The sequence below is a fragment of the Takifugu rubripes genome, chromosome 14 (genome assembly GCF_901000725.2).
Source record: "Takifugu rubripes chromosome 14, fTakRub1.2, whole genome shotgun sequence".
Lineage (NCBI taxonomy): Eukaryota > Metazoa > Chordata > Actinopteri > Tetraodontiformes > Tetraodontidae > Takifugu > Takifugu rubripes.
The window spans coordinates 12,549,712-12,575,109 of NC_042298.1; the positions used below are offsets into that span (position 1 = coordinate 12,549,712).

The 25,398-nt window shown below is 47.1% G+C and overlaps 5 protein-coding genes across 17 annotated transcripts in view; 4 read left to right on the top strand and 1 right to left on the bottom strand.

Moving 5' to 3' along the window:
- Positions 1-224: 224 nt before the first annotated feature.
- maea (macrophage erythroblast attacher, E3 ubiquitin ligase) lies at positions 225-5,656 on the top strand. 2 transcript variants are annotated; one of them, XM_003970572.3, is made up of 9 exons: positions 225-360; positions 2,365-2,547; positions 2,852-3,055; positions 3,129-3,251; positions 3,332-3,408; positions 3,634-3,742; positions 4,136-4,269; positions 4,386-4,581; positions 4,680-5,656. In XM_003970572.3, the coding sequence occupies exons 1-9, from the start codon at positions 238-240 to the stop codon at positions 4,773-4,775; spliced, it is 1,245 nt and encodes a 414-aa protein (XP_003970621.2). In that variant the 5' UTR covers positions 225-237; the 3' UTR covers positions 4,776-5,656. The 2 variants fall into 2 exon arrangements, with proteins under 2 accessions (XP_003970621.2, XP_029703083.1); XM_029847223.1 differs by lacking the exon at positions 225-360 and adding an exon at positions 1,140-1,338.
- A 987-nt stretch (positions 5,657-6,643) lies between these two features.
- Positions 6,644-9,701, top strand: hnrnpa0a (heterogeneous nuclear ribonucleoprotein A0a). Of its 2 annotated transcripts, none has more exons than XM_029847224.1 (3): positions 6,644-7,820; positions 9,132-9,229; positions 9,611-9,701. In XM_029847224.1, exon 1 carries the CDS (start codon positions 6,726-6,728, stop codon positions 7,647-7,649), a length of 924 nt encoding a protein of 307 aa, XP_029703084.1. In that variant the 5' UTR covers positions 6,644-6,725; the 3' UTR covers positions 7,650-7,820; positions 9,132-9,229; positions 9,611-9,701. The 2 variants fall into 2 exon arrangements, with proteins under 2 accessions (XP_029703084.1, XP_011609236.2); XM_011610934.2 differs by having other exon boundaries at positions 6,644-8,829; positions 9,611-9,699.
- An 879-nt stretch (positions 9,702-10,580) lies between these two features.
- LOC101079154 (heterogeneous nuclear ribonucleoprotein A0-like) lies at positions 10,581-12,194 on the top strand. Its single transcript, XM_003970637.3, has one exon. The coding sequence runs from the start codon at positions 10,789-10,791 to the stop codon at positions 11,689-11,691; it is 903 nt and encodes a 300-aa protein (XP_003970686.1). The 5' UTR covers positions 10,581-10,788; the 3' UTR covers positions 11,692-12,194.
- A 170-nt stretch (positions 12,195-12,364) lies between these two features.
- Positions 12,365-20,424, top strand: klhl3 (kelch-like family member 3). 6 transcript variants are annotated; one of them, XM_029847218.1, is made up of 15 exons: positions 12,365-12,431; positions 13,779-13,913; positions 14,020-14,126; positions 14,209-14,330; positions 15,424-15,586; positions 15,676-15,785; positions 16,430-16,546; positions 16,631-16,780; positions 16,862-16,979; positions 17,087-17,284; positions 17,359-17,460; positions 17,539-17,667; positions 18,109-18,249; positions 18,326-18,469; positions 18,553-20,424. In XM_029847218.1, exons 2-15 carry the CDS (start codon positions 13,798-13,800, stop codon positions 18,579-18,581), a joined length of 1,746 nt encoding a protein of 581 aa, XP_029703078.1. In that variant the 5' UTR covers positions 12,365-12,431; positions 13,779-13,797; the 3' UTR covers positions 18,582-20,424. The 6 variants fall into 6 exon arrangements, with proteins under 6 accessions (XP_029703078.1, XP_029703077.1, XP_011609237.2 ...); XM_029847217.1 differs by having other exon boundaries at positions 12,385-12,431; positions 13,755-13,913; XM_011610935.2 differs by lacking the exon at positions 12,365-12,431 and adding an exon at positions 12,885-13,038 and having other exon boundaries at positions 13,755-13,913.
- Positions 20,425-21,453: 1,029 nt separating this feature from the next.
- The window catches only part of fam13b (family with sequence similarity 13 member B), a 30,336-nt gene continuing 26,391 nt past the window's right edge, over positions 21,454-25,398 (bottom strand). For all 6 annotated transcript variants that reach the window (XM_029847117.1, XM_029847118.1, XM_011610938.2 and 3 more), the window contains 5 exons: positions 25,307-25,390; positions 25,120-25,215; positions 24,631-25,013; positions 24,452-24,553; positions 21,454-24,379 (listed from right to left, as the gene is read on the bottom strand). In XM_029847117.1, the coding sequence (XP_029702977.1) occupies positions 24,256-24,379; positions 24,452-24,553; positions 24,631-25,013; positions 25,120-25,215; positions 25,307-25,390 (789 nt within the window). In that variant the 3' untranslated portion in view covers positions 21,454-24,255. The remainder of the gene's footprint in view (positions 24,380-24,451; positions 24,554-24,630; positions 25,014-25,119; positions 25,216-25,306; positions 25,391-25,398) is intronic.

The window sequence follows — 25,398 nt, forward strand, 5'->3', positions numbered from 1 at the left end:
GTCCTTATTGTTGAAGAAGAATGTAGTTTTCAATCCTATATTCCCTTTGTGATCCTTCATTGTGTGTGGCATGGGACTAAAAATCAATTTAACAGACGTATCATGTTGATTGCGCCATTGTTTTCATAGAAAACGTTTAAAACGGTTAAATCTTGACTTCCAGAAACAGGAAGAGGTCAAACAGCGTGTGAAACGACACCGCGCCGCCAGGGGGCGGTAGTGCGCCCTGTGGCCATTATGCGTCGAGCGAGAAAAAAACCCAAACAACCACAAGAAAACCACAAAACCAAGATGGCGGTGCAAGAGACAGCATCCCAACTGTCCATGGCTCTGAAAGTCCAAGAATACCCCACCTTGAAGGTAAATCCGTGTCCCAACTGACACTAACTGATCGTTTAGTGACTCTACCGCACCCGACACACGCGATGCGTCTATTTAATTCCGGAATTTGCGGTTATTTGATCAAATTAAACGAGTCTTGCGAGTGACAAGGAGGCTAACGGTAGCTGGACTAGCATAAGTTGTTACCCGAGGCTAGCAAATAACTGTTTTTTTGAAAACAAGACGGCCAATTTTAAGATTTTGGATAACAAGCAGTGGGTGGTGGACGGTTAGCTGGCTGTTTGTTATGTGTGTCGTTGCTGACAGTCAAAATCTGGGGGCCTTCGGAGGTGTTAGCTCTGTTGCAGCCTGGTGTTTTACAACAATAATTCCTCTAATTTGAAGTGGATAATTAAAGTTTCCACTAACTATAGCTAACGGGACACTGATATCAGGTTCGCCTGCGAAAGGGCAGACCAACAATATCATGTGTGGTCATATTAACGAATTTAGTGGACATGTCAACCTGGATCTTTTGTTATTCCAATTCGGTTAAAGTGAGATAAATTTTAAAAATAAAAATGCCCGATGGGCGGTTTAACATTATCCAACGTCTCTGGGTCACTAAAACGGTGTCAGAGAAACGACAAGCGGATTAGTAGCTGGATGTGTGCGATCAAACCTGCAGCAGCCGTTTTCTCTCAGCAAAAGATGACGAGTCCACAAAGGTGACGCCAAGCACGCAGACGTAGGTGTCTAAAGGATGTGTGCCGGGGGGGGGGGGGGGAAGCGAGGGCTGAGCCCGATCTACCGCCGGGCTGTCAGACACGCAGCCCTGCGAGCAGCGAACGCGGTGTCATCGGATCGCTGCCGCCGCCTGCCTGCGCTTCAAAATGGAGAAATCCCAGGCTGCTGCCGTACACACGCACTGCTCCTCCATTCCACATACCGCTACTGCGACACCACTGCTGGGAGACGGAACACGTCCGAGCTGCGTTTGATGCCCGAGCCACGCCGGTGAGCAGGGCTTTCGACCGCTTTTGCGTGAGGGCCGATGGCCTGGTGTCACGTCGGATTTAACGGGGGCATTTTGGTTTTTGCTGGCGATGTTAATCCGGCGTCGCTCACAGAAAGGGGGCTGTGATTTGGGGAATATGTCTGTCAGTGCTGGGCTGCTGCAGCGAGGATGATGAGCACCATTTTAAGACAGAAGAGACTCTAATAACTGGGATTTCGTGTGAATCTATAGATCAGGGTTGAGTTGAATTTGTCTGTGTGGTGTGATGTTTGTACGTATGATTTGGATAAAACGCCCTTGAAGATTTTTCTTGGCATTTTCATGCAAGGGTCAATTGGAAGTATAACAAAAGAAATTGGTACTTCAAGCATATATTTACTCTGTGCTTGCGTTAGTTAAGAATGAGCTTGTCCTTGTCAAATCTACTTAACCGGCTCCTAAAACTGAAGCAATGAATGCAGATTTTGCTTGATGCAGAACCAAAATTCTATTCCTTTTTGAACGTGCCAGTAATATTTCCTGCTTGAAAAGGAATAACAATATACAGATTATATTGGCTTTTACAACCCTACTTATTCAGGATAATAGTTACGAGTGTTGATTTCCCACCAATATTTTCCACTCATAATTCCAGTGTTGAGTCTGACAGATACTGTGTTTATGAAGGTGAATAGAAATTAAAGGAGCAAGACAAGTGGAAAGAGGCTTTGCCAAATACCAATATTGAGCTTTTACCTATGGCTTTGCACCTGGAGTGTTTATTTCACCGTCTTAATTAAGAGTTCCAATTCTACTTTTTGAAATCTTTTCCTAATTAACCTGATCATAAAGGCACGACATCCTTTCTCTAAACAAAATATATAAAAATGCACAAAAACTTCACTAGATTTAAACCTTCCTATAATATTCCACGAAGAACAAACTTTGTATTTTCTATCTTTGTTATATTATATTTCCCACAATATTTCTTGAATTATTTAGTCAATATAGGTTGATTTCTACCTTTTCTCATGATGTCGTTGCAGGTTCCCTATGAGACACTGAACAAACGCTTCAGGGCTGCCCAGAAGAACATCGACCGGGAGACCAGCCACGTGACGATGGTCGTGGCTGAGCTGGAGAAGACACTGAGCAGCTTCCCAGTAGTCGATTCTGTGGTGTCACTACTGGACGGTGTGGTGGAGAAACTCAGTGCTCTAAAGAGAAAGGTGAGGAATGCAGCTGCGCTGGCCACGGCCCTGACTGCTGCCTGAGTCAGTGGGTCTCAACCTATAGTCCAACTATTTCCACTTTTGGTTCTTTCCTGTGTATTACACGATAACAATACAAATGGAAGTCGACGACCAGACTGTGGTGGGACACATGAGCTGTTGGAGGTGCTCAAAGAACAGGTTTTATTCGAGTTATTATTGGGGTATTGGTCTGGTCCCCTCTGGTACAGCCAGTCCATCTGACAGAGCTCGTGATCTTGTGCTTTGATACGGGTGATCACATGTTGGGTCTGAACTGTAGGCTGCAGAGTCCATCCAAGCAGAAGATGAAAGTGCCAAACTCTGCAAACGACGCATCGAACACCTGAAGGAGCACAGCAGCGACCAGCCGTCCTCGGTCAATTTATGGAAGAAGAAACGCATGGACCGCATGATGGTGGAGCACCTACTGCGCTGCGGCTACTACAACACAGCGGTCAAACTGGCCAGGCAGAGCGGTATCGAGGTATGTGGCGTTTTATTACCCTGCTTAAGAGGTTAATTAGCAGGTAGGGGTTCATTTTTGCCTCATATTTTAGGACCTGGTGAACATTGAGATGTTCCTCACTGCTAAGGAGGTGGAGGAGTCTCTGGAAAGGCAGGAGACGGCCACATGTTTAGCCTGGTGCCACGACAATAAATCCCGTCTTCGCAAGATGAAGGTAGCACCATTTCAACAGTCGCGGTTTGCCCCGAGCGTTTGTGAGCCGACCTGACTGACGTTTGTCTGATTCTTGGGCAGAGCTGTCTTGAGTTCAGTCTGAGAATTCAGGAGTTCATTGAGCTCATCAGACAAAACAAGCGAATGGATGCAGTCAGGTAATTCACACAGAATTTCACTTAAGTCTTTTCCACGAATGTGAATCTCCTGACAAATATTGGATCCGTCTATATCTGTTGACTGCAAGACTGACAGTGTGAAACGTCATTTGGTGTCTTGTCTAACGTAAAACCTATTGGTGCTTGTTAGTGTACTTTTTAGAGCTGATAATAGTTCGGAATATATGAATATAATTCAGTTATATTAATGTCGCTGTCCATCAGACATGCAAGGAAGCACTTCAGCCAAGCAGAAGGCGGACAGTTGGATGAGGTTCGGCAGGTGATGGGCATGTTGGCCTTCCCATCAGATACACATATCTCTCCCTACAAGGTGAGCTGTCCCTTAAAACAAGCAAGGACATTAAAGAGAATTTTTCAACCTCATCAGTGGACCTTGGTGAAATTGCCACCATCATCAGGGTTATAAACCAGCTGGGACGGAACCCATAATAATGCATAAACCATAACAGATATTTGTTGGCCGTGGCTTTTGTTATCCCAGAGGCGAACGTCTGTGTTTTTATGGGTGAAGATTATAACCTGTCTGGCTGTTAATAGTTGTAATCATGTAGTATAACAAAGAACGGCAATCGTACGGTTGAACCCTCATTTGGCCACCAGGTGGCGCCTGTGAGCGCGCAGTATCAGACGTTACTTCATCTGAATCCTTTTTGAAAATTGCCCCTTTTTTTAACGTAATTCTCCTTCTCTGTATTTCCCTCAGGATCTTTTGGATCCAGCTCGCTGGAAAATGCTAATCCAGCAGTTTCGATATGACAACTACAGACTCCACCAGCTGGGAAACAATTCTGTCTTCACTATAACTCTGCAAGCTGGTCTGTCTGCTATCAAGACACCGTATCCTCTTCCAAGCAGTTGGCTTCACACCCTTGATCCATCCTAAGCGTTCACATATTTGCTATGTTGTTTTTTGGTTCTATGGTCTGGTCCTTAACATCCATGCTCATTTCCAGTCAGTGCTACAAAGAGGATGGAACCTCAAAGAACCCAGACTGCCCAGTCTGCAGTAAATCCCTCAACAAGCTGGCTCAGCCGTTACCTATGGCCCACTGTGCCAACTCCAGACTAGTGTGTAAGATCTCAGGGGAGGTCATGAATGAAAACAACCCTCCAATGATGCTTCCAAATGGATATGTTTATGGCTACAATGTGAGTTCGTGTCAAAAATATCACCTAAGATCTTAAAATAATTAGTTTAACTTTATGAACCTTAAGGTAACTGATTTTTCTCCCCCTCCTTTTTCCAGTCTCTCCTGTCCATCCGTCAAGATGACAAGGTGGTGTGTCCCAGAACCAAAGAAGTCTTTAATTTCTCTCAGGCTGAGAAGGTCTACATCATGTGATGGCTCAGAGTTTTAACGTGATCAACCCCGGCCTCTCATTCCTCACCTGGGAATTGGCCTGTTCAAATAAAGCTACCTGTGGAGCTGTGATTCCCTAACATTTCAAGAGTCACCATCCTCCCTAGTCCATGGTCAACTCAAGGTTTGCGAGGTCTCCTTCCAGGCCTGGTTTTTGGATGTGGCCAAACTAAAGACATTGTGGGATCGTTTGCACAACATGGGCTTTCAGAACTGTCATTATTTTCCACGGCTTTCCTCTGAAAATTAGACACCACAGAAGAAGAAAACGGGGGAAACCTGCTTGGTAGATATTTGATTTTAAGACAAGAAATAAACTTGTTGAGGTTAACTTTTTCCTTTGCTAGTGGTGTTTCTTTGGCATAAAGCTGGACTGTGAGTCTGCATTATTAATGTGAGATTTGGGCATTTTCTTCCGGACCCTGTGGTAGCATCTTACTGTGTGATGCATGCTGTAGACCGTTTGTCTTTTCACCATGTTTTTTAATGAAATGTTGGGAGAGAATATTTTTAGCCATGTCTTACTGAAAGTACCCATGTTTCATATTTAAGAGGATGGAGAAAATTCCGTTTTCAAAACTAGATATTAGATAGGAACTCATCATACGTGTGTGTAGAATTTAGCGGTTTTAGACGAAAGTAACAGCAAAACAAACAAACAAAAAGATACGACTAAGCTGCTGTGTGACCCTAACAAGTCTTTTACTGATTAAACCTGATCATTTACAATGGTCTCCAGTTATTTTGCTGTTCAGTGCAACTTGAGAAGCTTTGTAACTTCTGAGGATTACAAACATGGATATTTTAACTTTGGTGAGTTTGCTGACTTACATGAATAATAAATGCTAACCCGTTTTTATTCAAATGTCTAACCGCTACTCATTTACCCAGTTTTTATTCCTGCTCCATGAGAAAGTAAACATTTAAACGCATAATTTAACACTGACTGCTGACACACTTTAATTTTTAGAGCTCTTTTTGTCTGTGCTTTTGACACCTGTTAAGTCCTTAACAATGCTCCTACTCTTTCCAGATCAAATAGGGTCAAACAATTCATCTTAAAATTACAGCTACGTTCCATCTTGGTTAAATGTGCAGCTTTCTTTATACTTGCAAGGAATGTTTTGGATTATCTGATTAGGCAAACTAAAGTTTCCCCATCAGCAACTCAACTCAAACGTTTTGAGTAGTTTGGACTTTGCACATCCATCGTGCACATAGGCTGCAGCGGACCTTTCAACTAAAAACCCCACATCTCCTCCATTTGCAAACCCTTACAGATGATGTCTTGTAGCAGTTGTTCCTGCAGTTGAGTTGCATGGAAACGAACAAAAGATCAATCAACAGTCATCTGATCGTTTTATCTTCAAACAATAAAAGGACCCCGACGCTTAATCTTTTACTGATAAAGGTACTTTCAAAGCTAAATTGTAAGTATCCTACCTTGTATTGGGACAGCTGGTTATGACTAACAACAGCTCGAGGAAGATGTACTGCAGCAAAGGATCGCAAGTGCGCACTCGCTTGTGTCTCAGGCTAATGCTGTTAAAATCGTTATGGTTAGTAAGTACGTTTCATATTAAGGATAAAGGGTGCTTGTGCGGGTTAAAAATATTAGAACGGATGGTTACCGTCACGGGTGCAGTTTGTTTTCATAGTGCATCGTCATGGCTTGTTGTTTGCATTTTATGTTATGTCAGCTTTTGACGATCCGTGGATTAAAAAAATAATTTAAAAAAAAACAAACTCGCTTGGCGACAATTTGCTGTGTTCATGTTGTTTACGCCCCAGCAGGAAAATGCGCTCCTGGCGTTTAAAGTGACGTCACAGCGCAGCGGAAATAAAAAGAGCCTCGCGCACCCAGCAGCCGCCATTTTAAGAACTCCGACTAACGGTTCGGTTCTTCTGGTGATTTTACAAAAAAAAAAAATTATGAGCGACCAACTGTGCAAGCTTTTTGTCGGCGGACTTAACGTGGACACCGACGACGATGGTCTGCGCAAACATTTCGAGCAGTTCGGCACGCTGACCGACTGCGTCGTCGTCGTCAACAAGCAGGTTCAGCGGTCCCGGTGCTTCGGCTTTGTCACTTACTCCTCGCCGGAGGAGGCCGACTCGGCAATGGCGGCCAGGCCGCACACAGTCGACGGCAACCCGGTGGAGGTGAAGCGGGCGGTGGCGAGAGAGGACGCCGGCAAGCCCGAAGCGCTCGCCAAAGTCAAGAAGATCTTCGTCGGGGGTCTAAAAGACGACACGGAGGACAACCATTTGTTGGAGCATTTTTCACAGTTCGGTGAAATCGAGAAGGCTGAAGTCATCTCTGACAAGGATTCCGGGAAGAAGAGGGGCTTCGGCTTTGTTTACTTCGTGGACCAGGATTCCGCAGATAAGTCGGTCGTGATCAAGTTCCACACCATCAACGGACACAAGGTTGAGGTGAAGAAAGCCCTGACCAAACAGGAGCTGCAGGCGGCGGGCCGAGGCGGGATGATGCCCAGGGGCAGGGGGCGAGGAGGCATGCGGGGGAATCAAAATGGCTACGGCAACAGAGACTACGGCGGAAACTACAACTATGGAAATGGCGGAGGCTACAACTGTGGTGGCTACGGAGGAGGGTACGGTGGGCCCTACGGTGGCGGCTACAGCGACCAAGGGAGTGGTTACGGAGGCGGAAACGGCTACAACGACTACGGCAGCGGCTACGCTCAGCACTCCTCCGGTTACGGCCCCATGAAGACGCCGTTCGGCCAGAGGAGCGGTGCGCCCTACTCCCGGGGAGGAGGAGGAGGAGGAGGAGGAGGCGGCGGTGGCGGCGGCGGCGGCTACCCGAGGGGAGGCTACGGGGGTGGTTACTGATACTCCGGAAGGACGACGACGACCCATCTCCCCCCCACTCTCTGCCACAGATCTCATCCAGTCGGGATTCGGACGTTCGACCTAAATTCAGTAAAGGGGCGTCGTGCCGCGACTCCCAGCCACGGCAGCGGTACAGAGGCCCCCCTCCCCCCGGTTCACAAACCCAAAAAGGTAGGAAGGTCACTTCCTAGAAAAGCTGATAACGAGCAGCCGTTTGTTGCCGTTCCACTAGGACACAAAAGAGTGAAGAATAAACCACCACTGGTCCCTTTTTATGTCGCCCAGGGCGCGTAGCTGTTTAGATCACACAAAAAATATATTATTTTTTTTAAAAAAGGATTTGCAGTCGCTTTATTAAGGTTTTGTTTTTTGGGATCCCATTTTTTTCCTCATTTTAAGCAGTTATGTTGTGAGTAAATTTAGCCTGAATCATTGTATGGGAAACGCATGTTTTTTGTGCTTTTTTTGAATTTCGTAGCTGTTCAGTGACGTTTGTTTGGCAGTTCAGCAAAAGGCGGAAGAGTCGATTTTTGTTGACACCCCCCCCCCCTCAGAAATGTATCTTAACTCCCCACGTAAAACAGCCTCCATATTGTTAGTTACCATCACCTGTAGCTTTATCAAATGTACATTGTATACTTTAATGTCTGAAGAACAGCCACTGTTAAAACTTGGTATGCTTATGTATGTACATTTTAAATAAAACCTTATACCACTTAGCTTAGTTATTTTACTTATTTAACCAGGCTTGCTCAAGTTTATCCACAGGTTTCATAGGTTACGTCACAGCGTTGACCTTAGTTACATGGCACCTTTCCCAGTTTATTCCTTTACTTTCAGGTGGGTGAAACGGTTTCAGAGCGGTTGTAGTCTATGAACACAGCCGGTGCATGTAGGCATTGTTTTAATTGTTGATTTTAGCTAATGCTCATTTTTATGAATCTATTAAACATTAAAAAAAATAAAAATACACCGCCATATGTGGACATGAGGGCTCTGATAATTTATCTTTGATTATTCCTACATTTAGGTGTTCTTACTTGTATTCCAGTAGGCTATCCCAGCCATAATAGCCGTAGCAGTTTGTTTTAGGCTACATCAGGACCCTGTTGATTACCTGGGGTCGATTGTGATAGGAGTCTGAAATATCTCTTTAGGATATCCACATCCAGCAAACTAGGTATGTAAATCAACATGTCTTCACTCTGTGTTGGTTAACCTTGTATGGACCATCTTCATGAGTTGGTGCACACGTGTGCCGTGTTTTATTTTACTTTTATATTAAAAGCACTCCAACTTTGCTCATTGCGTCCAGTAGCTAATCTTACAAGACTTAAAGGTGGGTTTCTTGATTGGACTTTAAGTGGGTGGAGGGGACCCAGGTATTGTTCCACCTTTTAATGGATGGTTCAAGTATGTAACTTGATGAAAACTCTCTTTCGTGTTTCTCATTCTTGTTTTTTTCCCCCCCATCTCCTCCAGGTTGCTACGGTAACCTGGGCAACATCACCCCCAACAAGATGGGGTGTGTCTCCAAGCCGGTGGGGGGACCAGAGAGTGGTTTGCTGTCTCCCCCTCAGGTGAAGTCAAATCACTGCCAGGATTCTTGAGCGCTTTCCGAGCAAGTTTTCCCAGTGTGACCCGATTCTGATGTTTCGTGTTGTAAACATGGTTCATCGGTCTACCCAGGAAGCTTTCCCGTTCACACTATAATCCATATTTATCCTGAATGAACATGTATTCTATTTATTTATTGAGTGTGGTGCAAAGTTGTGTCTGTATTGTGTGCTACCATTATGGGCACTGGCCTTTTTCCTGACCGGATGGAGATGATGGGTTTATTTATTTACGTCTAAATATACGAGGCTTTTAATGTTATTTTTCTTATTCAATCGCATCAGGATATCAAACTCCCTGAAGGAAGTGACAGTAAATTTAATGTTCTCTTCACCTTTTCGTAGGGTAATGGTGCTTGACGGTTTCTGAGAAGCCAGTGGAACAAGGCGATGTTTACTGTATCTACAATTGTACAATAAATTATTATACTTTATACACAGTTGCCTGTTAAGTTTTTCCTCTGCAAAGAGTTTGGTTGTACCTGAACCAAGCTTTCCGTCCTCCTCGGTGCCCCCTCGTGACCGAGGTGTGAGCTGATGGCAGCAATGGAGTGGAAATGCTACAAATGGAAAAATGTTCTTCTCACTATACTCTGCATCGGATTTAACAATTGCAGTTGTGAATAGAGGCTCCGATACCGGTTAGGCCATCTTGGTTCGAGTGGTAGGGGTGAATGCAAAAACTCTTTTGACACCTGTGGGCATCACCCAATGCTGGGTTTCACCTGAAGCAGCTGCGTTCTTGCGTTTCCTCTCTTGACTGGTCAAGTATCTGAAACTGTTCTGTACTGTCAAACATTTCGGGGATATATTTGCAGCGTGGTGTTGCACAGTAACCCCGATTTCGACATTGTTCGAGTTCACCACAAGGGAAACGATTAAGCACTTGTGATCAAATAAAACTCAAATATCCAGCATAGTGGGGAGCGTAACGTGCTACCACACAACTTGGTTTTGTTTTAATTTTGGATTCAAGCTGGGATTTTCTGTCAATGTTAATGTTATTTCTGTCTCCAAACGTAAGCATTGCATCTTGTAACTTACGTTGAAATAGTAAATCATGTCAATGTGTAGCTTTCTGTCATAAGCGCTGGCCTTGTTTTATAATAACCCAGCCTAAATTTCTGGAAGGCCGAAAATATTGTGCAGCGTGTTATTCACTGTGTTTTTCTATGCTTTGGGTCCAACAGCTCCATGGAGCGATATATTCGGTGTGATGTCATATATATTTTTTAAAAGCGTTGTTGCTCCTTTTTTTGTGTGGAACCCCATGACCGAACGAGATGCCTTGAAATCCACGTTGGCCTCGTTTATGAGCGTGGGATACTGTGTTGTCCTACGCCACCTGAAGGCAACGGCGGCGTGATTCGCTCGGCGGCCAGTGGGCGTGGCGATTTATTTGAAAGCGGACCAATCAGCGTCGCCTACGTCTTGGGCCAGCGAGCGAGTCAAATGACCCGCCCTAGAGTTTTTCATTGAAGAAGAAAGGCTCGTTGCAAGCCGTCTTAGAGAAAATTGCCATCATGTCGACTGCGTTGACGAAGCTTTTTGTCGGAGGACTCAACGTTCAGACCAACGACGAAGGCCTCCGCCAATATTTCGAGAAATATGGCCAGCTCAGCGACTGCGTCGTCGTCATGAACAATCAGCTGGGACGCTCCCGCTGCTTCGGCTTCATCACCTACTCGACACCAGAGGAGGCCGACACAGCAATGGCGGCTAGCCCACATGTAGTCGACGGCCACAACGTGGAACTGAAGAGGGCCGTGGCGCGGCAAGACGCCGACAACCCGGAGGTCCTCGCGAACGTGAAGAAAATCTTCGTCGGCGGCGTCCAGGACCACATCGAGGCCCAACACCTGACCGACTACTTCTCGCAGTTCGGTGCGGTGGAGAAGGCCGAGATCATCTCAGACAAGCTGACGGGTAAGAAGAGAGGCTTCGGCTTTGTCTTCTTCGTGGACACGGATTCCGCCACCAAAGCGGTGCTGACCAGGTACCACACCATCAGCGGCAACAAGGTAGAGGCCAAGAAGGCCATGACCAAGCAGGAGATGTCCACCGGCGTCGGAGGAGGAAGAGGTCGAGGAAGGGGGATGTATGGCGGCGGCGGTGGAAGAGGAGGTGGAGGCTATGGCGGAGGCTACGGCGGCGGCTATGGAGGCAATTACGGAGGCGGCTACGGCTATGGCGGGGGTTACAATGGCGGTGGAGGATATGGCGGAGGCTACGGGGGGTACAACGAGTATGACAACCAGATGGGGGGCGGTTATAGCAACGGTGACTTTGGGGAGGGCTACGGAGAGCAGCATTCAAATTATGGCGCAATGAAAGGGGGCAACTATGCATACAGGAGCGGAGCGCCCTACAACAGAGGAGGCGGCGGAGGTTACGGCAGGGGCGGCGGGTACGGCGGCGGCTACTAGAGGCTCCTCTCCCTTTTTATATATGTGTTCATTGGGACATTTCTGATTATAACGAACTTGAATTTTCACGCATTACGCAAGCCCAGTCGGGGTGATGGGTCAGTCTAACGGACAGTCCTGGGCCCACCTGCATCCCCTCTGCTCATATTCCACTCTGTGTACAAAGGATGGTGAATAACTGAATTGTTTTTTTTGTTTTTTTTTTGTTTTGGAAAGACTGCTTTAAAATCATTTGTAAAACTGTATTATTGTCAGTCACTGCTTCTCGACCCGAAAAATTTGAGTTTGTTTTGTATTGCAGAGCGGCCACATTGGCCCGCTGTGCATCATGAACTCAGGGTTTTAAGTAATGTTGATGGCAGTGTTGGGCAGCATGGAACTTGATTGCTTGAGTTTATTGATCTTAAACACACGTGACTTGGTATGTGTTTTGTGACTTGTCGCACGCTGCCGGTCACACTTGTCCCATTTTTTTTAACATTAAAACTTAAAAAAAAAAAAAAGAATCGATGTCTATCCCTATGTTCTGCTTTTATTAAAGTTTTTTTTTTAATGCTTTGACAGCTCTTTTATCTCACCCTCTTTAGATTATCCCTTTCCTACCCCCTCCCCGGTTGCGTCTTGCATAAATTAATTTTTTTTGGGGGGGGGGGGTCCTTATACACCACGTTTTTAGTCAAAGGCCCGTTATTTAACAATTTAAAGCCTGTTTGGCCAAATGATCTGCAAGTACCATTTGAGTAAGGATTGACTTCATAAGACATTCACTATGTCATTTTGTGTTATTCCATCAAATTTCCCAGGAATTCCGCTATAAATGACAATTTTGGGGACAGAAAGTGGAACTTGGCGCTTTCGGGAATAGCGAGGAGAGGAGCTGCTCCTAAACATGTGATGTCTCACTTTGGCTGCTTTTGCAAACACGACATTGCTTCGTGCATTCTTTTCGTGGAGGCTCTGAGAATCAAAATTCCTCTCGTCGGCATTCGATCCTTCTTACCTTCATACATGCCAAATACAGGATTTAAAGAAATAACCTGTACAATTCCCACTGAAGCTTAGAAGCCTTTGCTGCCACAATTGCGTAATTTATACGTCAACGAGCATTTAATTGAAAACTGCACCATTATTGCACGTCACGGCAAATATTTGCCTGCTTAATATATTATGTTGTTGAGGGAAATCCTTCCATGGTTAAACTGTATTAAATTCATAACATGACGCTCGGTCCACCGCCGTGTTTAAAAATTCCGAGTGATTCATCTGAACAATGCACAATCTATGTGCGGCGCTCACGCCTACGGAGGTGCGCTCCAAATCCGCGAGGATGGACGGTGTGTCGTTGGGGTGAGTTAAACGAGCTGCGGGGATTAATTCAAACCCGCTCTTTACGGCGCTCTTAGTGCTCGCCGATTACTTTTAACTCCGCGTGATCGAGGCTGCGAAGTCATGACGGACGCGAAGTTTGTGTGCTAAAGCCCAAACTCTAGCTTCCTAGCCCCGGTGGCTGGGTTAGCATCGCTTGCTACCCATCTGATGCAGCTATGATGCTAAACAAACTCCGAGCGTTGTGGCCATTTGCAAACCGTTGCGGCGTCCCCGCGGCGGTCGGCCGGCTAATTGAATTTAGAAATGGTCAAAATTGATTCCTTTTAGAAGCTGGTGGTCGTTTCCACACGCCTCGTAGGAGTTGATGGTAACTGATTAGCATTGCTACGCGCTAGCCGGGATGTGAAGGGGACGCATAGAAAACTCATAACAAACACTACTTTGGGTTAAATTACTTTAAACAGTTTTGACAAGGCGAGTGGGCCTAATCTGCACTTTTTACCTCCCAACTCACTCGTAGTTGTTTAGAAAGCTTTGAGCAAATGTACAGTTTGATTTGGCGATGTGAAATAATGTAGGTCTGTGTCGGAGGGAACAGCAACAATCCTCTCACAATGAAGACCACCAAATTGAATCTGGGCTATAATGATGTGTAGCCACATTGGCGTCTCCTGTCCCTTTCAGCAGAACAGATAAAGTAACTGTGCCGTATCCCCCCCCCCCCCACAATCCAGACATTGCCTCTCCTGTCTTACCAGCCTGGTGGCCACACCGGCCATGCCACATCCGAACTGTTCCACGGATGCCGAGGAGGACACCGTGAATGGAAGGATGCCCACTTTCAACCATACGCACATGAGGAAGGCTTTCCAGCTGATGAATGACCTGAGGAGGTGCGTTCCTGTGACCGTATACAAATAGCATGCTGAGAAACTACAGGAAATTCACCTAAATGAGGGTCTATATCAGATCGTCTTTTAGTCTCGCCTCATGTTTCAGCAAACAGATACTGTGTGATGTCCAGCTGGTGGCAGGAAGCGTTGAAGTACCAGCCCACAGGGTGGTCTTGGCGTCCTGCAGCCCCTACTTCTGTGCCATGTTCACAGGTAAGCAGGCCATGACTGAGAGCCTCCACCGACACACCTCGTGGATGTCTGTCCATCTCTTGTGTTGAACGGCTCCTTTTAGGTAACATGAGCGAGAGCACGGCTCCTCAGGTGGAGATCAGAGAGGTGGACGGACAGACCCTGAGAAAACTGGTCGACTACATCTACACAGCAGAGATAGAGGTCACGGAGGACAACGTCCAGGTAGGGGAAGAGAAGAAGCAGAATTCTTTTCACCCGTTCCAGTAAAACTAGCCAAAGATGCATCATAACTGCTACAATTGCAACGTTTAATGAAACCGGTTGGTGGAAGAGTTGCTCTTGGAATCAGGAATGTCTGCCCATCGAGGTTGTGTCACTTTTAAGAGATTTGAATGTAACTAAGTGAAATGTAAGTTTTGTATTTCAGGGTGTATCCAAGTGACACATGAGAGGGGCAGATGTGAGTTTCAGGAGCTGTAAGAGCTGCCAGTAATTATACTGGTGTGTGTGTGTGTGTGTTGCTGCATGGATTTCAGTAAATGCAGCGGTTGCCGGGAGACTTCCTCTGATTATTAGTGCAGGAAACGTGCATGGAGAGAGGAAGCAGGTCCTCCCACTGTGAGCAACATGCCTCCATGTTGGACCTCACGAGTGTCCAGCGTGTTTTAACCATTACGCATGTGTGCGTTTGCCCCGGCTGCTAAATCTTCATGTCGCAGTTGCGTTTCTGTAAACACACGGTTCCTGTTGAAGGCTTCATGGATCTGCAACAGCACACAGTCGTGACTCAGTGTGCTGTCACTTCAGTATTGTCCTTCCTATTAATGGTTTTAATGTATTATTCATTTTGCCCTCATGATTACTACAGTATATATATATAAAGTAGAGAGATGCTTCTGCTTCATACGATGGTTAGAAATGCCTTGTTATTTTTTTGAGTCTGTAATAGGTAGTCTGATACCATAGAATTCCACTACAGGACAGATATCCAGCTGCCTACACAGTCAGTGGGTCAACACAGGACGTTTAGGTCAGTCCATTAAATGTGGAACGACCAGTAGCAGGAAACAATAGGGTAGTGAAACTGGAGATGTGCCAGTGTTGAAAAGAAGTGGGTAAAAACCACATTATTGGCCAGCGGATGCAGTGAGATGGAAGATTCTGCGTCAGATTTGTGGACCAACTGAAGATTTTCCAGCTTTGCTGAACGCCTCCTCCAGCACCGACGCTAAATCAGTGACGCAGTGGCAACGCATCGTCCTCGTGCTCGCGGCCGTGGGAGGGACGTGACGCGTTTGGTGTCTCGTGGGCGCAGGTCCTGCTGCCAGCCGCCAGCCTCCTCCAGTTGGTGGACGTCCGTCAGGTCTGCTGCGAGTTCCTGCAGGCTCAGCTTCACCCCACCAACTGTTTGGGCATCAGAGCCTTCGCCGACCTGCACACATGCACGCAGCTTCTCAGCCAAGCCCACGCCTTCGCCGGTAAGAGTCTCCATGTTCGCGCCACAGATTGAGTCTTATTATTCTTAAATGTCCTGTATCTTCTCTTTTTTTTTGGTTTCTTTTTCTAGAGCAGCATTTCACTGAGGTGGTGCAGGGAGAGGAGTTTCTGGGTCTGACTCTGCAGCAAGTGTGCAGCCTCATCTCCAGTGACAAGCTCACCGTTTCCACGGAGGAGAAGGTCAGCGGGGGAACGGGAGGTGTTGGGACGCAGCGTCTGTGCGTCATTGTGCCGCCAGCTCGGCTCATTCAGAGCGACCCGCTCTTTGTGCGTGTTCACCCCTGCAGCTGTTGAGCCATCTGGAGACACAGCCTGCCAGTAGTCGCTCGGAAGGATGTGTGTAACCAGCCTGCAGCCAGTCTGACTTCACCACCAGCATTTATTTAAGGGTTTTTAACAGATGAGAGATCAGGCTGGCGTAAAACTGGAAGTGGAGGAAGTAGAGCTGTTTCCAGGTCAGCTCCTAGAGGAGCGCCATCCCACAATAGTAGTCATCCTCCCCCTTTTCTTCTGGGGTTGCTGGTCCTTTGTCCTCGACCGGAGGGCCGCTCAGACCCGTCCGAGAGCCGCGGCGCTGCAGGCCGGCGGGAGACAGTTGAGTCCGAATGTGTAAATCAATGAATTCCCATTAACGGAACAAAGGTCTGTCGGCGGTTTTACTGCGGCCCTGCTGGGATGAGGCGCTAGCATCAATGTTGAAAAGAACATCCTGATTTGCATGATCCCGTCGGTTTATTCTGTACCTGAGGGGTTGTTGGGGTTGGGTTTGGGTGCCGAGGTTAAAGGGTCACACTCAGGGTTGCTGCCGCTCCTCTGTGTCTCAGGTGTTCGAGGCTATGGTAGCCTGGATCAAGCACGACAAACCAACCCGTCTGGAGCACATGCCCAGACTGATGGAGCACGTCAGACTTCCACTACTCTCCAGGGATTACCTGGTCCAGGTAAAGTTCCGGTCCCACCACGAACAGCCACGCGTGTTTTTAATCACGGTCCCTGGAATTTATTGGGCTTTAAAATGTCTTCAGATTGTGGAAGAAGAGGCTTTGATAAAGAACAACAACACCTGCAAAGACTTCCTCATCGAAGCGTTAAAGTATCACCTGCTGCCGGCGGACCAGCGCCACCTCATCAAGACGGACCGGACTCGACCGCGGACCCCGATCAGCATCCCCAAAGTACCCGAACCCGCTCGAGCGCGCCGTTGCGCAACGCCGCTCCGCGTGTAATTTGTCACCGGTGACTGTGCACGTGTGCAGGTGATGGTCGTGGTGGGCGGACAGGCGCCGAAGGCGATCCGCAGCGTGGAGTGCTACGACTTCCAGGAGGACCGGTGGTACCAAGTGGCGGACCTGCCCTCGCGACGATGTCGAGCAGGTCGACCCGCGCTGGAGTCTCCGCACCTCTGATCCGATCGGGCGTGCTTTGACGAGCCCAGAGGAGATTCCCTTCAGGTCACCCTTCGTGTCGACTCTTGTGTCCAGGCGTGGTGTCGGTGGCGGGCCGCGTGTACGCGGTCGGGGGCTTCAACAGTTCTCTGCGAGAGCGAACGGTCGACGTGTATGACGGAGGGAGAGACCAGTGGAGCTCGGTGGCGAGCATGCAGGAGAGGCGCAGTACGCTGGGCGCCGCTGTGCTGGCTGAGCTGCTGTACGCTGTGGGCGGCTTTAACGGAAGCATAGGTACAGACACGCCATGAGTCCACATATAGAACAGTTTATTTTTTCCCGATTCACGTCTGCATCTCTGTTTTTAGGTCTTTCGACGGTCGAAGTCTACAACTACAAGACCAACGAGTGGCTGTATGTGGCCTCCATGAACACCAGGCGCAGCAGCGTGGGCGTCGGGGTGGTCGAAGGTGAGACGGAAGCACCGGAGACTCGTTTTTAGGGTTCCGTGTAATGGGTTCGGCTGATTGAAGCCAACGTGTCTGCAGGTAAATTGTACGCGGTGGGAGGCTACGACGGAGCGTCTCGTCAGTGCCTCAGTTCAGTGGAAGTATACGACCCCGCCGCTAACCAGTGGTGCTACGTAGCAGACATGAGTACGCGGCGCAGTGGCGCAGGTACACCTTATTCTGCACTTTATCACTGTCAGACCTCATTTTAGTATTTGAATCCCTTTGATATAACTAACTGGGACTCGTTCTGCCTCTTAATCTGATTGATTATTAAATACATTTTAATGGCCTGTTTCTACCAGGAACATCATTTGAAATCCATCTTGTGGAATGTGGTTAATCTGCTAACTAACCAGAGTAGGAACTCATTAAGAGGTAATTTAGGATTTAAGGTTTTACTGAATTTAGCAACGGAACAGCGCCGCCCGGTGGACATTTATTGTATTGCAAAAGTAAAAATGGGCCAAGTTGTCAAACTTCTACATCGATTAAAAATGCTCATGGAAAAAGGGTTTGTTTTCACCAAATTCATTCCAAAAACACCTGTTCCCCGTGTTACTCTCTCTGCCCCTTCCGTAGTACAACGCTGTCGTCTTCTCCATGCAGGAGTCGGCGTGCTGGGCGGCCAGCTGTACGCCGCGGGCGGGCACGACGGACCACTGGTGAGGAAGAGTGTCGAGGTGTACGAGGCCCAGACCAACACGTGGAGACTGGTCTGTGACATGAACATGTGCCGCAGAAACGCAGGTCAGACGGACGCCACGACACCCGGCGGCGTTTAGAGCCGTCCTCCTCTGAACTCGCCGCTGTGCTTCTCCTCAAGGCGTGTGCGCCATTAACGGGCTGCTGTACGTGATCGGCGGAGACGACGGCTCCTGCAACCTGTCGTCTGTGGAGTTCTACAACCCAGCCGCAGACAAGTGGAGCCTCATTCCTACAAACATGAGCAACGGGCGCAGCTACGCCGGTAAGTCCGGGCGCCTCCCCGACGGCGACGCGCTCCCCCTCCCCCCCCCCCCCCGCTCACTCTGATTCTTCTCCCCCCGGCAGGCGTGGCGGTGATCGACAAGCCGCTATAACCCCGGGCTCCCCGCAGCGTCGGCTGTGCAGTTTCCCAGAGACTCGCTGAGATGAAGCTCGGCAGAGAATCTGTCCAGCAGGCGGAGCGGGTCGTCTCTGTTAGTCGGGTCCTGATTTTCCAGGACGCCGTTGCACTGGAAGAGAAACCGCAGTGGCTCGAGGGGCACGGGAGACGCTCGTCGTCATCGCGGGAGGTTTTTGGAACGCCGAGCTCACGAATAGCGGCTGCATCAGCTGCGGCAAGTAGGGCCGTATTAACCCTCCTCTGGGGGGGTCGGGCTCCTCCACGAGAAGATGAAAACCTCCTTGGCTTGATTTGTAAGATACAGCCGTTCCTCTTCAAAGCATTTCTGTTATTGGGTTAAGAGACGCCGCAGTTCTCATCCGTCGGACGCCATCCGATCACCCTCGCCGAGCATTTAAGGTCGTTTTTAATCCAGAATTGTAGAGAAAAAGTGCCAGTTGTGAGGCTCAGACGCCGTTTTTATACAGGTTTTTCTTTTTTTGTAAGAAGCTACGACTGGTGTCACCAAGCACTGTAGAGTATCAACAGATGCCGCCTGAAGATTTTCTATTTATTTACTGTAGAAATATTGATTGCGCAGCATTTGTTCTCATCCGGGTCTTGTTTTCTCTCACTGTATTTTAGGTGCTAAGAGATTAACAGATGCAGTTCTGCAGAATGTCCCTCCTGCTAAAGGTCTTCCAGAGTTCATCCAGTCGCTTCACACGTTTAGCTTTTGTGACCAAAAAAGAGAAAGCACACTCTAAAAGTCTGCCGCAGTTTCAGATCCTTTTCAATTTCCTGCGTTTTGGCCTCTTAGACTGACAGAACGTCTGAGTAAAGCTGTTTGGTGCCACTTTTTTAGGGTCCAGAGGTAAATGTGTGACACAGGCTTATTCACGCTTTCATCCAAAACATCATTTTTACAGGTTGAATCAAGTAAACAGTCGGAAGATAACGGAAACCAGCGTCTGTCCCGATTGTGCCATTAATACCGTTGAGAATCCTCAACAGTTTAATCTTATGCTACAGTCTGACTTTGTGGTTAGTTTAGTATTGATTCATATTCCACAGGTGGTCACTGGGGTGCTGTGTTGAGTTTGCTCGTGTACAAAAGGATCCCCTGACCTTAAATCGAGAGAAGATGAACTCAAATGTGACTTAGAGGTGAAGGTTTTATATTTCTGGTTTGTGGATCTGGTGCTTTTGGCAGCACCGTGGGGGAGTGTAAAAACTAAGAAAGAAGAAAGTCTCTGCTGCTTTGAATTTTTGGGTCTATCATGCAACATTCAAAAGTATTTAAAAGCACACGGAACCTTTTTACAGCGGGTCGGACGTCGTTGTCGCCCCCTGGTGGTCAAATATATTACTAAACTCACTGATGTTTTGTTTTATTTAAAGTTGACATGATGTTTCTTCACAAATGATGCACAACGGAAACAGTTTGTATTTGTATTGTACAGTAAGATGTCCACTTTTGATGAATATTTAGATTAAAGCTTTGGACTTGGTTAAACTGGACGTTTTTATCACTGGACCCGCGACACCAGATGTAACCTTGTTACCGTGTCAATCAGCCTGAGACTTATCGATTCACGCCTAATTCACCGCAAATGTGAAAATCGAATCAGTGTTGTGGATTGAGGACCTTTGACTGTGGCTGTTGCACATCGTAGAGTGAAATCCGTGTTCTACTTTAAAATTCTCAGCTGTGTCTTAACCCGCATCGCCCTGACTGGGAGATTCGACTGGGTGGCGGCTTCTGGATTTTCCAGTTTAAAGCTCTTCACCACATGAAGTTCTGCCAGCACAATTTTAATAAAGCTAAAAACAAATGCAGTCCACCCGCGTCTGTGTTCCTGAACGCAGCACTAATTATAAAGTGCTCAGGATTATAAATTGGATCCGAAGCCCACCCCGAGGTGTCCATGGCAACCTGCAGAATGGTTAACAGGGGCATTGACCCACCAAGAGGTCTCTCTCTCTCTCTCTCTCTCTCTCTCTCACACACACACTGTGATTGTAACCACTTTAGTAAACACCCAACAGGAAAAATGCGTTGATATATCCTGGCTAATTTCCATCATCAGTGCATAATTAGCGGATAATTTCATCTTTCAACTGGTTCATGACGCAACGCATCTATTCAGCAATAAATGCAACCACACTGAGAACTCGTGTTAAAATTACCAGTTGGAGGTATTTCATTTCAAATTGGACTCATTTTACAGCAGCGCCGACACTCACAGGCAGCAATCAATCATAATAACACCGGGAATTATGTTTTACGACTACTCGGCAGGAGAAAAAAAGACAAAGCACCAGCAAAGTAGTAAAAAGGTTGAGATTTAACAGGATTGATTTGGACGCAGCAGGGCTCTGACGTGACATTAATATTAGAATTATTGCTTATTTATCAGGCGACAGCTGCTCTCAGGTTCATATAGTAGTGTCATGTGACCCGGTTAACCGACGCCAGACGCTGCTGGTCAGATCCAGGTGCAAATGTCGGTACTGAAGCCGCAGTACCGACCGGTGGAAAAGGCCGAGACACGACAGAGCATTTCCGGGTTGGGGCGTGGCCACCGCAACCCCCACCTGCCTCCGGTAGCGGCCACGCCCCCACAGGTTGCGCGAGAAACTGTCCAAATTTCAGACACTTTCTCTGTCGGCCACCATACATTCATCCATACATTACGTTCTGTGTCCACATAGAGGTGAGTCTCCCGGTGTGGGCGGGGCCAGATCACATGACCGACATTATCACCTGACTGTCCAATCAAAGCTGATTAAAGCGGCTAAACTCATATTTCATACATTTATAGTGTCATGACGTTGTTTCTTTTAGTTATTACACCGAACTCAAGTTTGTGTGGCAAGCTTTTTTTTTTAATTATTATAATGTGTAATTGTTAGTGATTGGATTTTTTCCTCTTTTTCTGTAAATGAGGGAACAACAGACAAAAGCAAGCATTCACAACATAAAGAAAACATTGTTACAGACAACATGTCACTGTGATCAAACACTGTTACATGTAGAGGTGGAGGAAGGCTGAAGCTCCTTTGTTAAAAAGAACCTTAAAGCACAATTTAACACCGAAGATCCCAGTTGTAATGAACACATCGGGTCATTCTAGGTGAAGTTTTATTATTTAAACCGCTTTAATACGTTTGCAGCCTCTTCGGCTGTGGATTCCGTGTGTGAGATGATACTGACGATTTAAAACATGAATTTCTGCAGACACAAACAGAGCTGAACCCCAAACTTAAGCCCTTCGGAGATCCACAATGTATCATTCGTACTTCTGATGATCAAAAGTCCATTTCACACGTAACATCTGTCGTTGGCTTTTTCCATCCCAGCTCCACTTTAAACACCAAACTCCTTGTTTTTGGTTTTTTCAGCAGCACAGACATGAGCGTAATGATTAAAAAAGCACAAATGGACTGACGTTTTTTCTTGGGGGGGGGGCAACAATATTTATATTTCACCTCAAATATTCACAGGAAGTGGATCCCACCCAGCATCGACAGAACTTTTATTATTGCTGCATCTTCATGGCACAAATACCGGAAACAAAAAAAAACCATATTATTCATACTAATATGTAGTCTTTTGCCATGCAAGCTCACTATAGTGCTGCTTCTAGATTAGCTTATATCACACAGAGCAACAAAAATCAGGTTCATGTTGGATTAGCAACACAGTGCCTCACTAACAACTACCGTTTGTGTAGATACAAAAGGATTACAGCTGTCGTTGTCACACAAAACATTAGTTATGATAGTAATTGCAACATTTCTTTAACAATAATGTTTGTTTTGTTTTTTAAAAAAAGAGACCATCAGGGCATCACAAATATAATGAGCCGAACGGGGCCAAACGTAATGTTTGAAATAATTTAAACATTTCTGACATTCATTCCTTCGGGTTTTTTTTTTCTCTTTCTTTTTATGTACAGTATACAGTATATTTATATTTGTATAGATGTAGTGCTTCTTGTTTCAGAAATACACATTTAAAAAAAAAAAAAAAAAAGGGCTGCATTCGTTGAATGCTGTGCAAATAACTGTTTTTTGTTTTTCTTTTAATATCAAAACTCCACCGTCGGCAAACGCGCTGCGCTCTCAGAAAATATTCAGCTCTTTTACAGATACGCGCCTGTGATTTCAAACTGTCGCTGACAGACAGACAGACAGACAGACAGACAGACAGACAGACAGACAGACAGACAGACAGACAGACAGACAGACAGACAGACAGCACAAACGCGCCGCAGGCCTGATTCCATAGAGCTGGAACGCTGTGTAACGTAAACTGGCAGCTTTTGCTCAAACGTTGCCTGATCGCGTCGACCCGCCCTCATCTTTTGCCCCTGAAACGTGCTGCGAATATCAAAATCAGGGTACACAACCCGTAAACCGTCATTTAAAAGCCGCCTGTACTTCTACACAGGGTCCCAGGTTCTATGGAATCAGTGCTGCGCCTCATCATCTCTGCCTATCACAAGCAAATCATACGTTCTCTAACAGAACTTCACCTGCCGGTTCAGTAAACGTACCAGCTTGGGGTCAGCCCACCATTTAAATCACACTGTGATCCATCAGTGCGGCCGGTCGGAGAGGCAAACCTCCGGCAGCCTTCATTTTACCCGCCAGCAGGAAATGACACTCCGCTGTGGCCGCAGCCTCGTCGGGCCGCGTTGAAACATCAGCGTTGAAAAGCTACGGCGACGCCCAAACGCCAGCAGGTAACTCATAGAAGCGGTTATCCACAGAACTCTGAGACTGTGCCACCACCGCTGCTCCTTTACTCCCCAAATCCCTCAGACACAAGTGAGAAACACGACAAAAGGCCGACGGACGACCGGATCCATCGACGGTCCTAAAACCTGCTGATCTGAGCCGGACTCTCAGGCCGGTGCTAAAAATCCAGCTTAGTGTGACATATTTCAACGTAGAGCAAAGCCGGACAAACGCTGCCCGTCTGATTGATAAACCCAAACAGAAATCAGCACTTTACCTTTTGAAAATCATCGGTTCGTTAAAAATCGTGAACGAGGATACGCACAAACGTGTCAGTGAAGTGATGAATTAACGCAGACTGTGAAATCAGTCGTGGTCAGAGACCACGGTGGAAACAGTGACTCCGGGAAGTGAAAAAATGGACCAAAACGCCAGTTATCCAGCCGATCGCTGAGCTAAGGAACACAGGTCAACGCTGAATGGGATGAAAGTCCCAAAGTTCCTCTTCTCCCTCCAAAGTATAAGAAGTCGGACAAGACAAACGAGTATAAAAACGATGATGTCATGCAGAGGCGGCAGACACGAGCGGGTTCTATGATTCTGAGGCAGTGCTGCGTTTGGGTCATGGAAAAAGTCTGTAAAAATCATTGTCAGTTCTGGCTGTCGGGATTGTGTTTACCTGTAAATGATAACAGATATATTACTATCAATTAAGCTTTAACTGTTCTGTCATCAGAATTCTAAAATAATTGGAGCATCTTAGTCCAGCTGTGATGATAAAAAGGGGTAAATCGGTTTTACTCTAAAATGAAATGACCAAAGCAGCACGCTAAGCCGTGGTCATGTGACTTGGTGGACCTCCTGAGTGGGTCCTGAGGACAGTGAGGAGAGTCGATGAGCGCCGTTGAAACAAAGGTGGGTGTTCAGATGGATTTGGAGGAATCCTGTTTGCTGATGAGAACTTCCAGGAGGCGGAGCTTGGCTTTGATCCTCTTGTACTCTTTGTACTCCTCCAGCATCGGTACCCGGTCCTCCTTCTGAACATTTCTGCAAGGAGAGCGAGCGGAGGAGTTTAGAGAAACAACAGCAAATAAGATTTGGTGACTGTCTGTCACCAACCTTCCATTATGCTGATAAAAGTCTTCCTCAAACTCTCGGATGGTCTTCCTCAGTTTCTTCTTCTCTGCTCTGGCCTTCCAGAGCTGTTCCAGCAGCTCCGGCCTGGAGGATGAAGACAGCATGTTTACGGTACAGTTGTTCTCTCTCGGTTCCGTGTTTGTGTGTAAATGTGTCCTCACATGGACGAGGCGTTCGAGCTGGACAGACGTAGATCCAGCGCCAGCCTCCCCGATCCCTCCTTCGCTGTCATTGGGCAGTCGCTCTGCCTGTCAGCCTGCGTCTGGCTCCTCATTGGTCCTTCAGTCTGGGTCACAAGGTCGACAGCCATGATAACCTCAGAGCTCTGCATCTCCCCTCCGCTGCTCTCCCCCTCCTCTTCCTCCTCTTCCTCGTCATCCTCCTCGTCTCTGTCCTCCTCCCGCCCCACGTCTTCCCCTCCCCCCTGGCCCCCCTCTTTCTTCTCGTCTTCCTCCTCCTCCTTGATCTCCTCCCAGAAGTGAGCGGTTTCACCCTCTATGATAGGCTGGAGAGTCTGATTCCGTCTCTTACTGGAGGGGGACACCTGTTGGACGCAGACATAAAACAGACCGCATTCATTCATTTTATTCATTAGTGCAGATGAAAGCGCGGTCGTGCTACACTCGTCGACACCGTGCAGATGTACTCGCCGTGACAGGGGTGATGCTGACTCGTGTGAGCATTTGTTTGACCAGTCTGTAGCGATCGTACAGAGGCTTCACCACCAGGCGCTCTTCTCTGGTCACCTGAGTCAAAAGGGAAGGGGGGGAAAAAACCAAAAGGTTAAAGTCTAAACAGGCGAGACGGAATCCAGAGTTCAGGAAGTTGGCGGCTTACAGGTCGGCCGTGGAGCCCCTCGTAGTGCAGCAGGTTCTTCTGCAGGACGGTTTTCTCGCAGGACAACTGCTCCTTGGTCATCTTCTGCAGAG

Excerpts from the sequence above, each read along its gene's own strand:
- maea (XM_003970572.3), top strand. The coding sequence starts at position 238 with ATGCGTCGAGCGAGAAAAAAACCCAAACAACCACAAGAAAACCACAAA. Across the intron at positions 361-2,364 it reads AAGAATACCCCACCTTGAAG|GTTCCCTATGAGACACTGAA; the intron begins GTAAATCCGTGT and ends ATGTCGTTGCAG. Across the intron at positions 2,548-2,851 it reads TCAGTGCTCTAAAGAGAAAG|GCTGCAGAGTCCATCCAAGC; the intron begins GTGAGGAATGCA and ends TCTGAACTGTAG.
- hnrnpa0a (XM_029847224.1), top strand. The coding sequence starts at position 6,726 with ATGAGCGACCAACTGTGCAAGCTTTTTGTCGGCGGACTTAACGTGGAC.
- LOC101079154 (XM_003970637.3), top strand. The coding sequence starts at position 10,789 with ATGTCGACTGCGTTGACGAAGCTTTTTGTCGGAGGACTCAACGTTCAG.
- klhl3 (XM_011610935.2), top strand. The coding sequence starts at position 12,962 with ATGCACAATCTATGTGCGGCGCTCACGCCTACGGAGGTGCGCTCCAAA. Across the intron at positions 16,781-16,861 it reads CCCCGATCAGCATCCCCAAA|GTGATGGTCGTGGTGGGCGG; the intron begins GTACCCGAACCC and ends GCACGTGTGCAG. Across the intron at positions 18,250-18,325 it reads CATGTGCCGCAGAAACGCAG|GCGTGTGCGCCATTAACGGG; the intron begins GTCAGACGGACG and ends CTTCTCCTCAAG.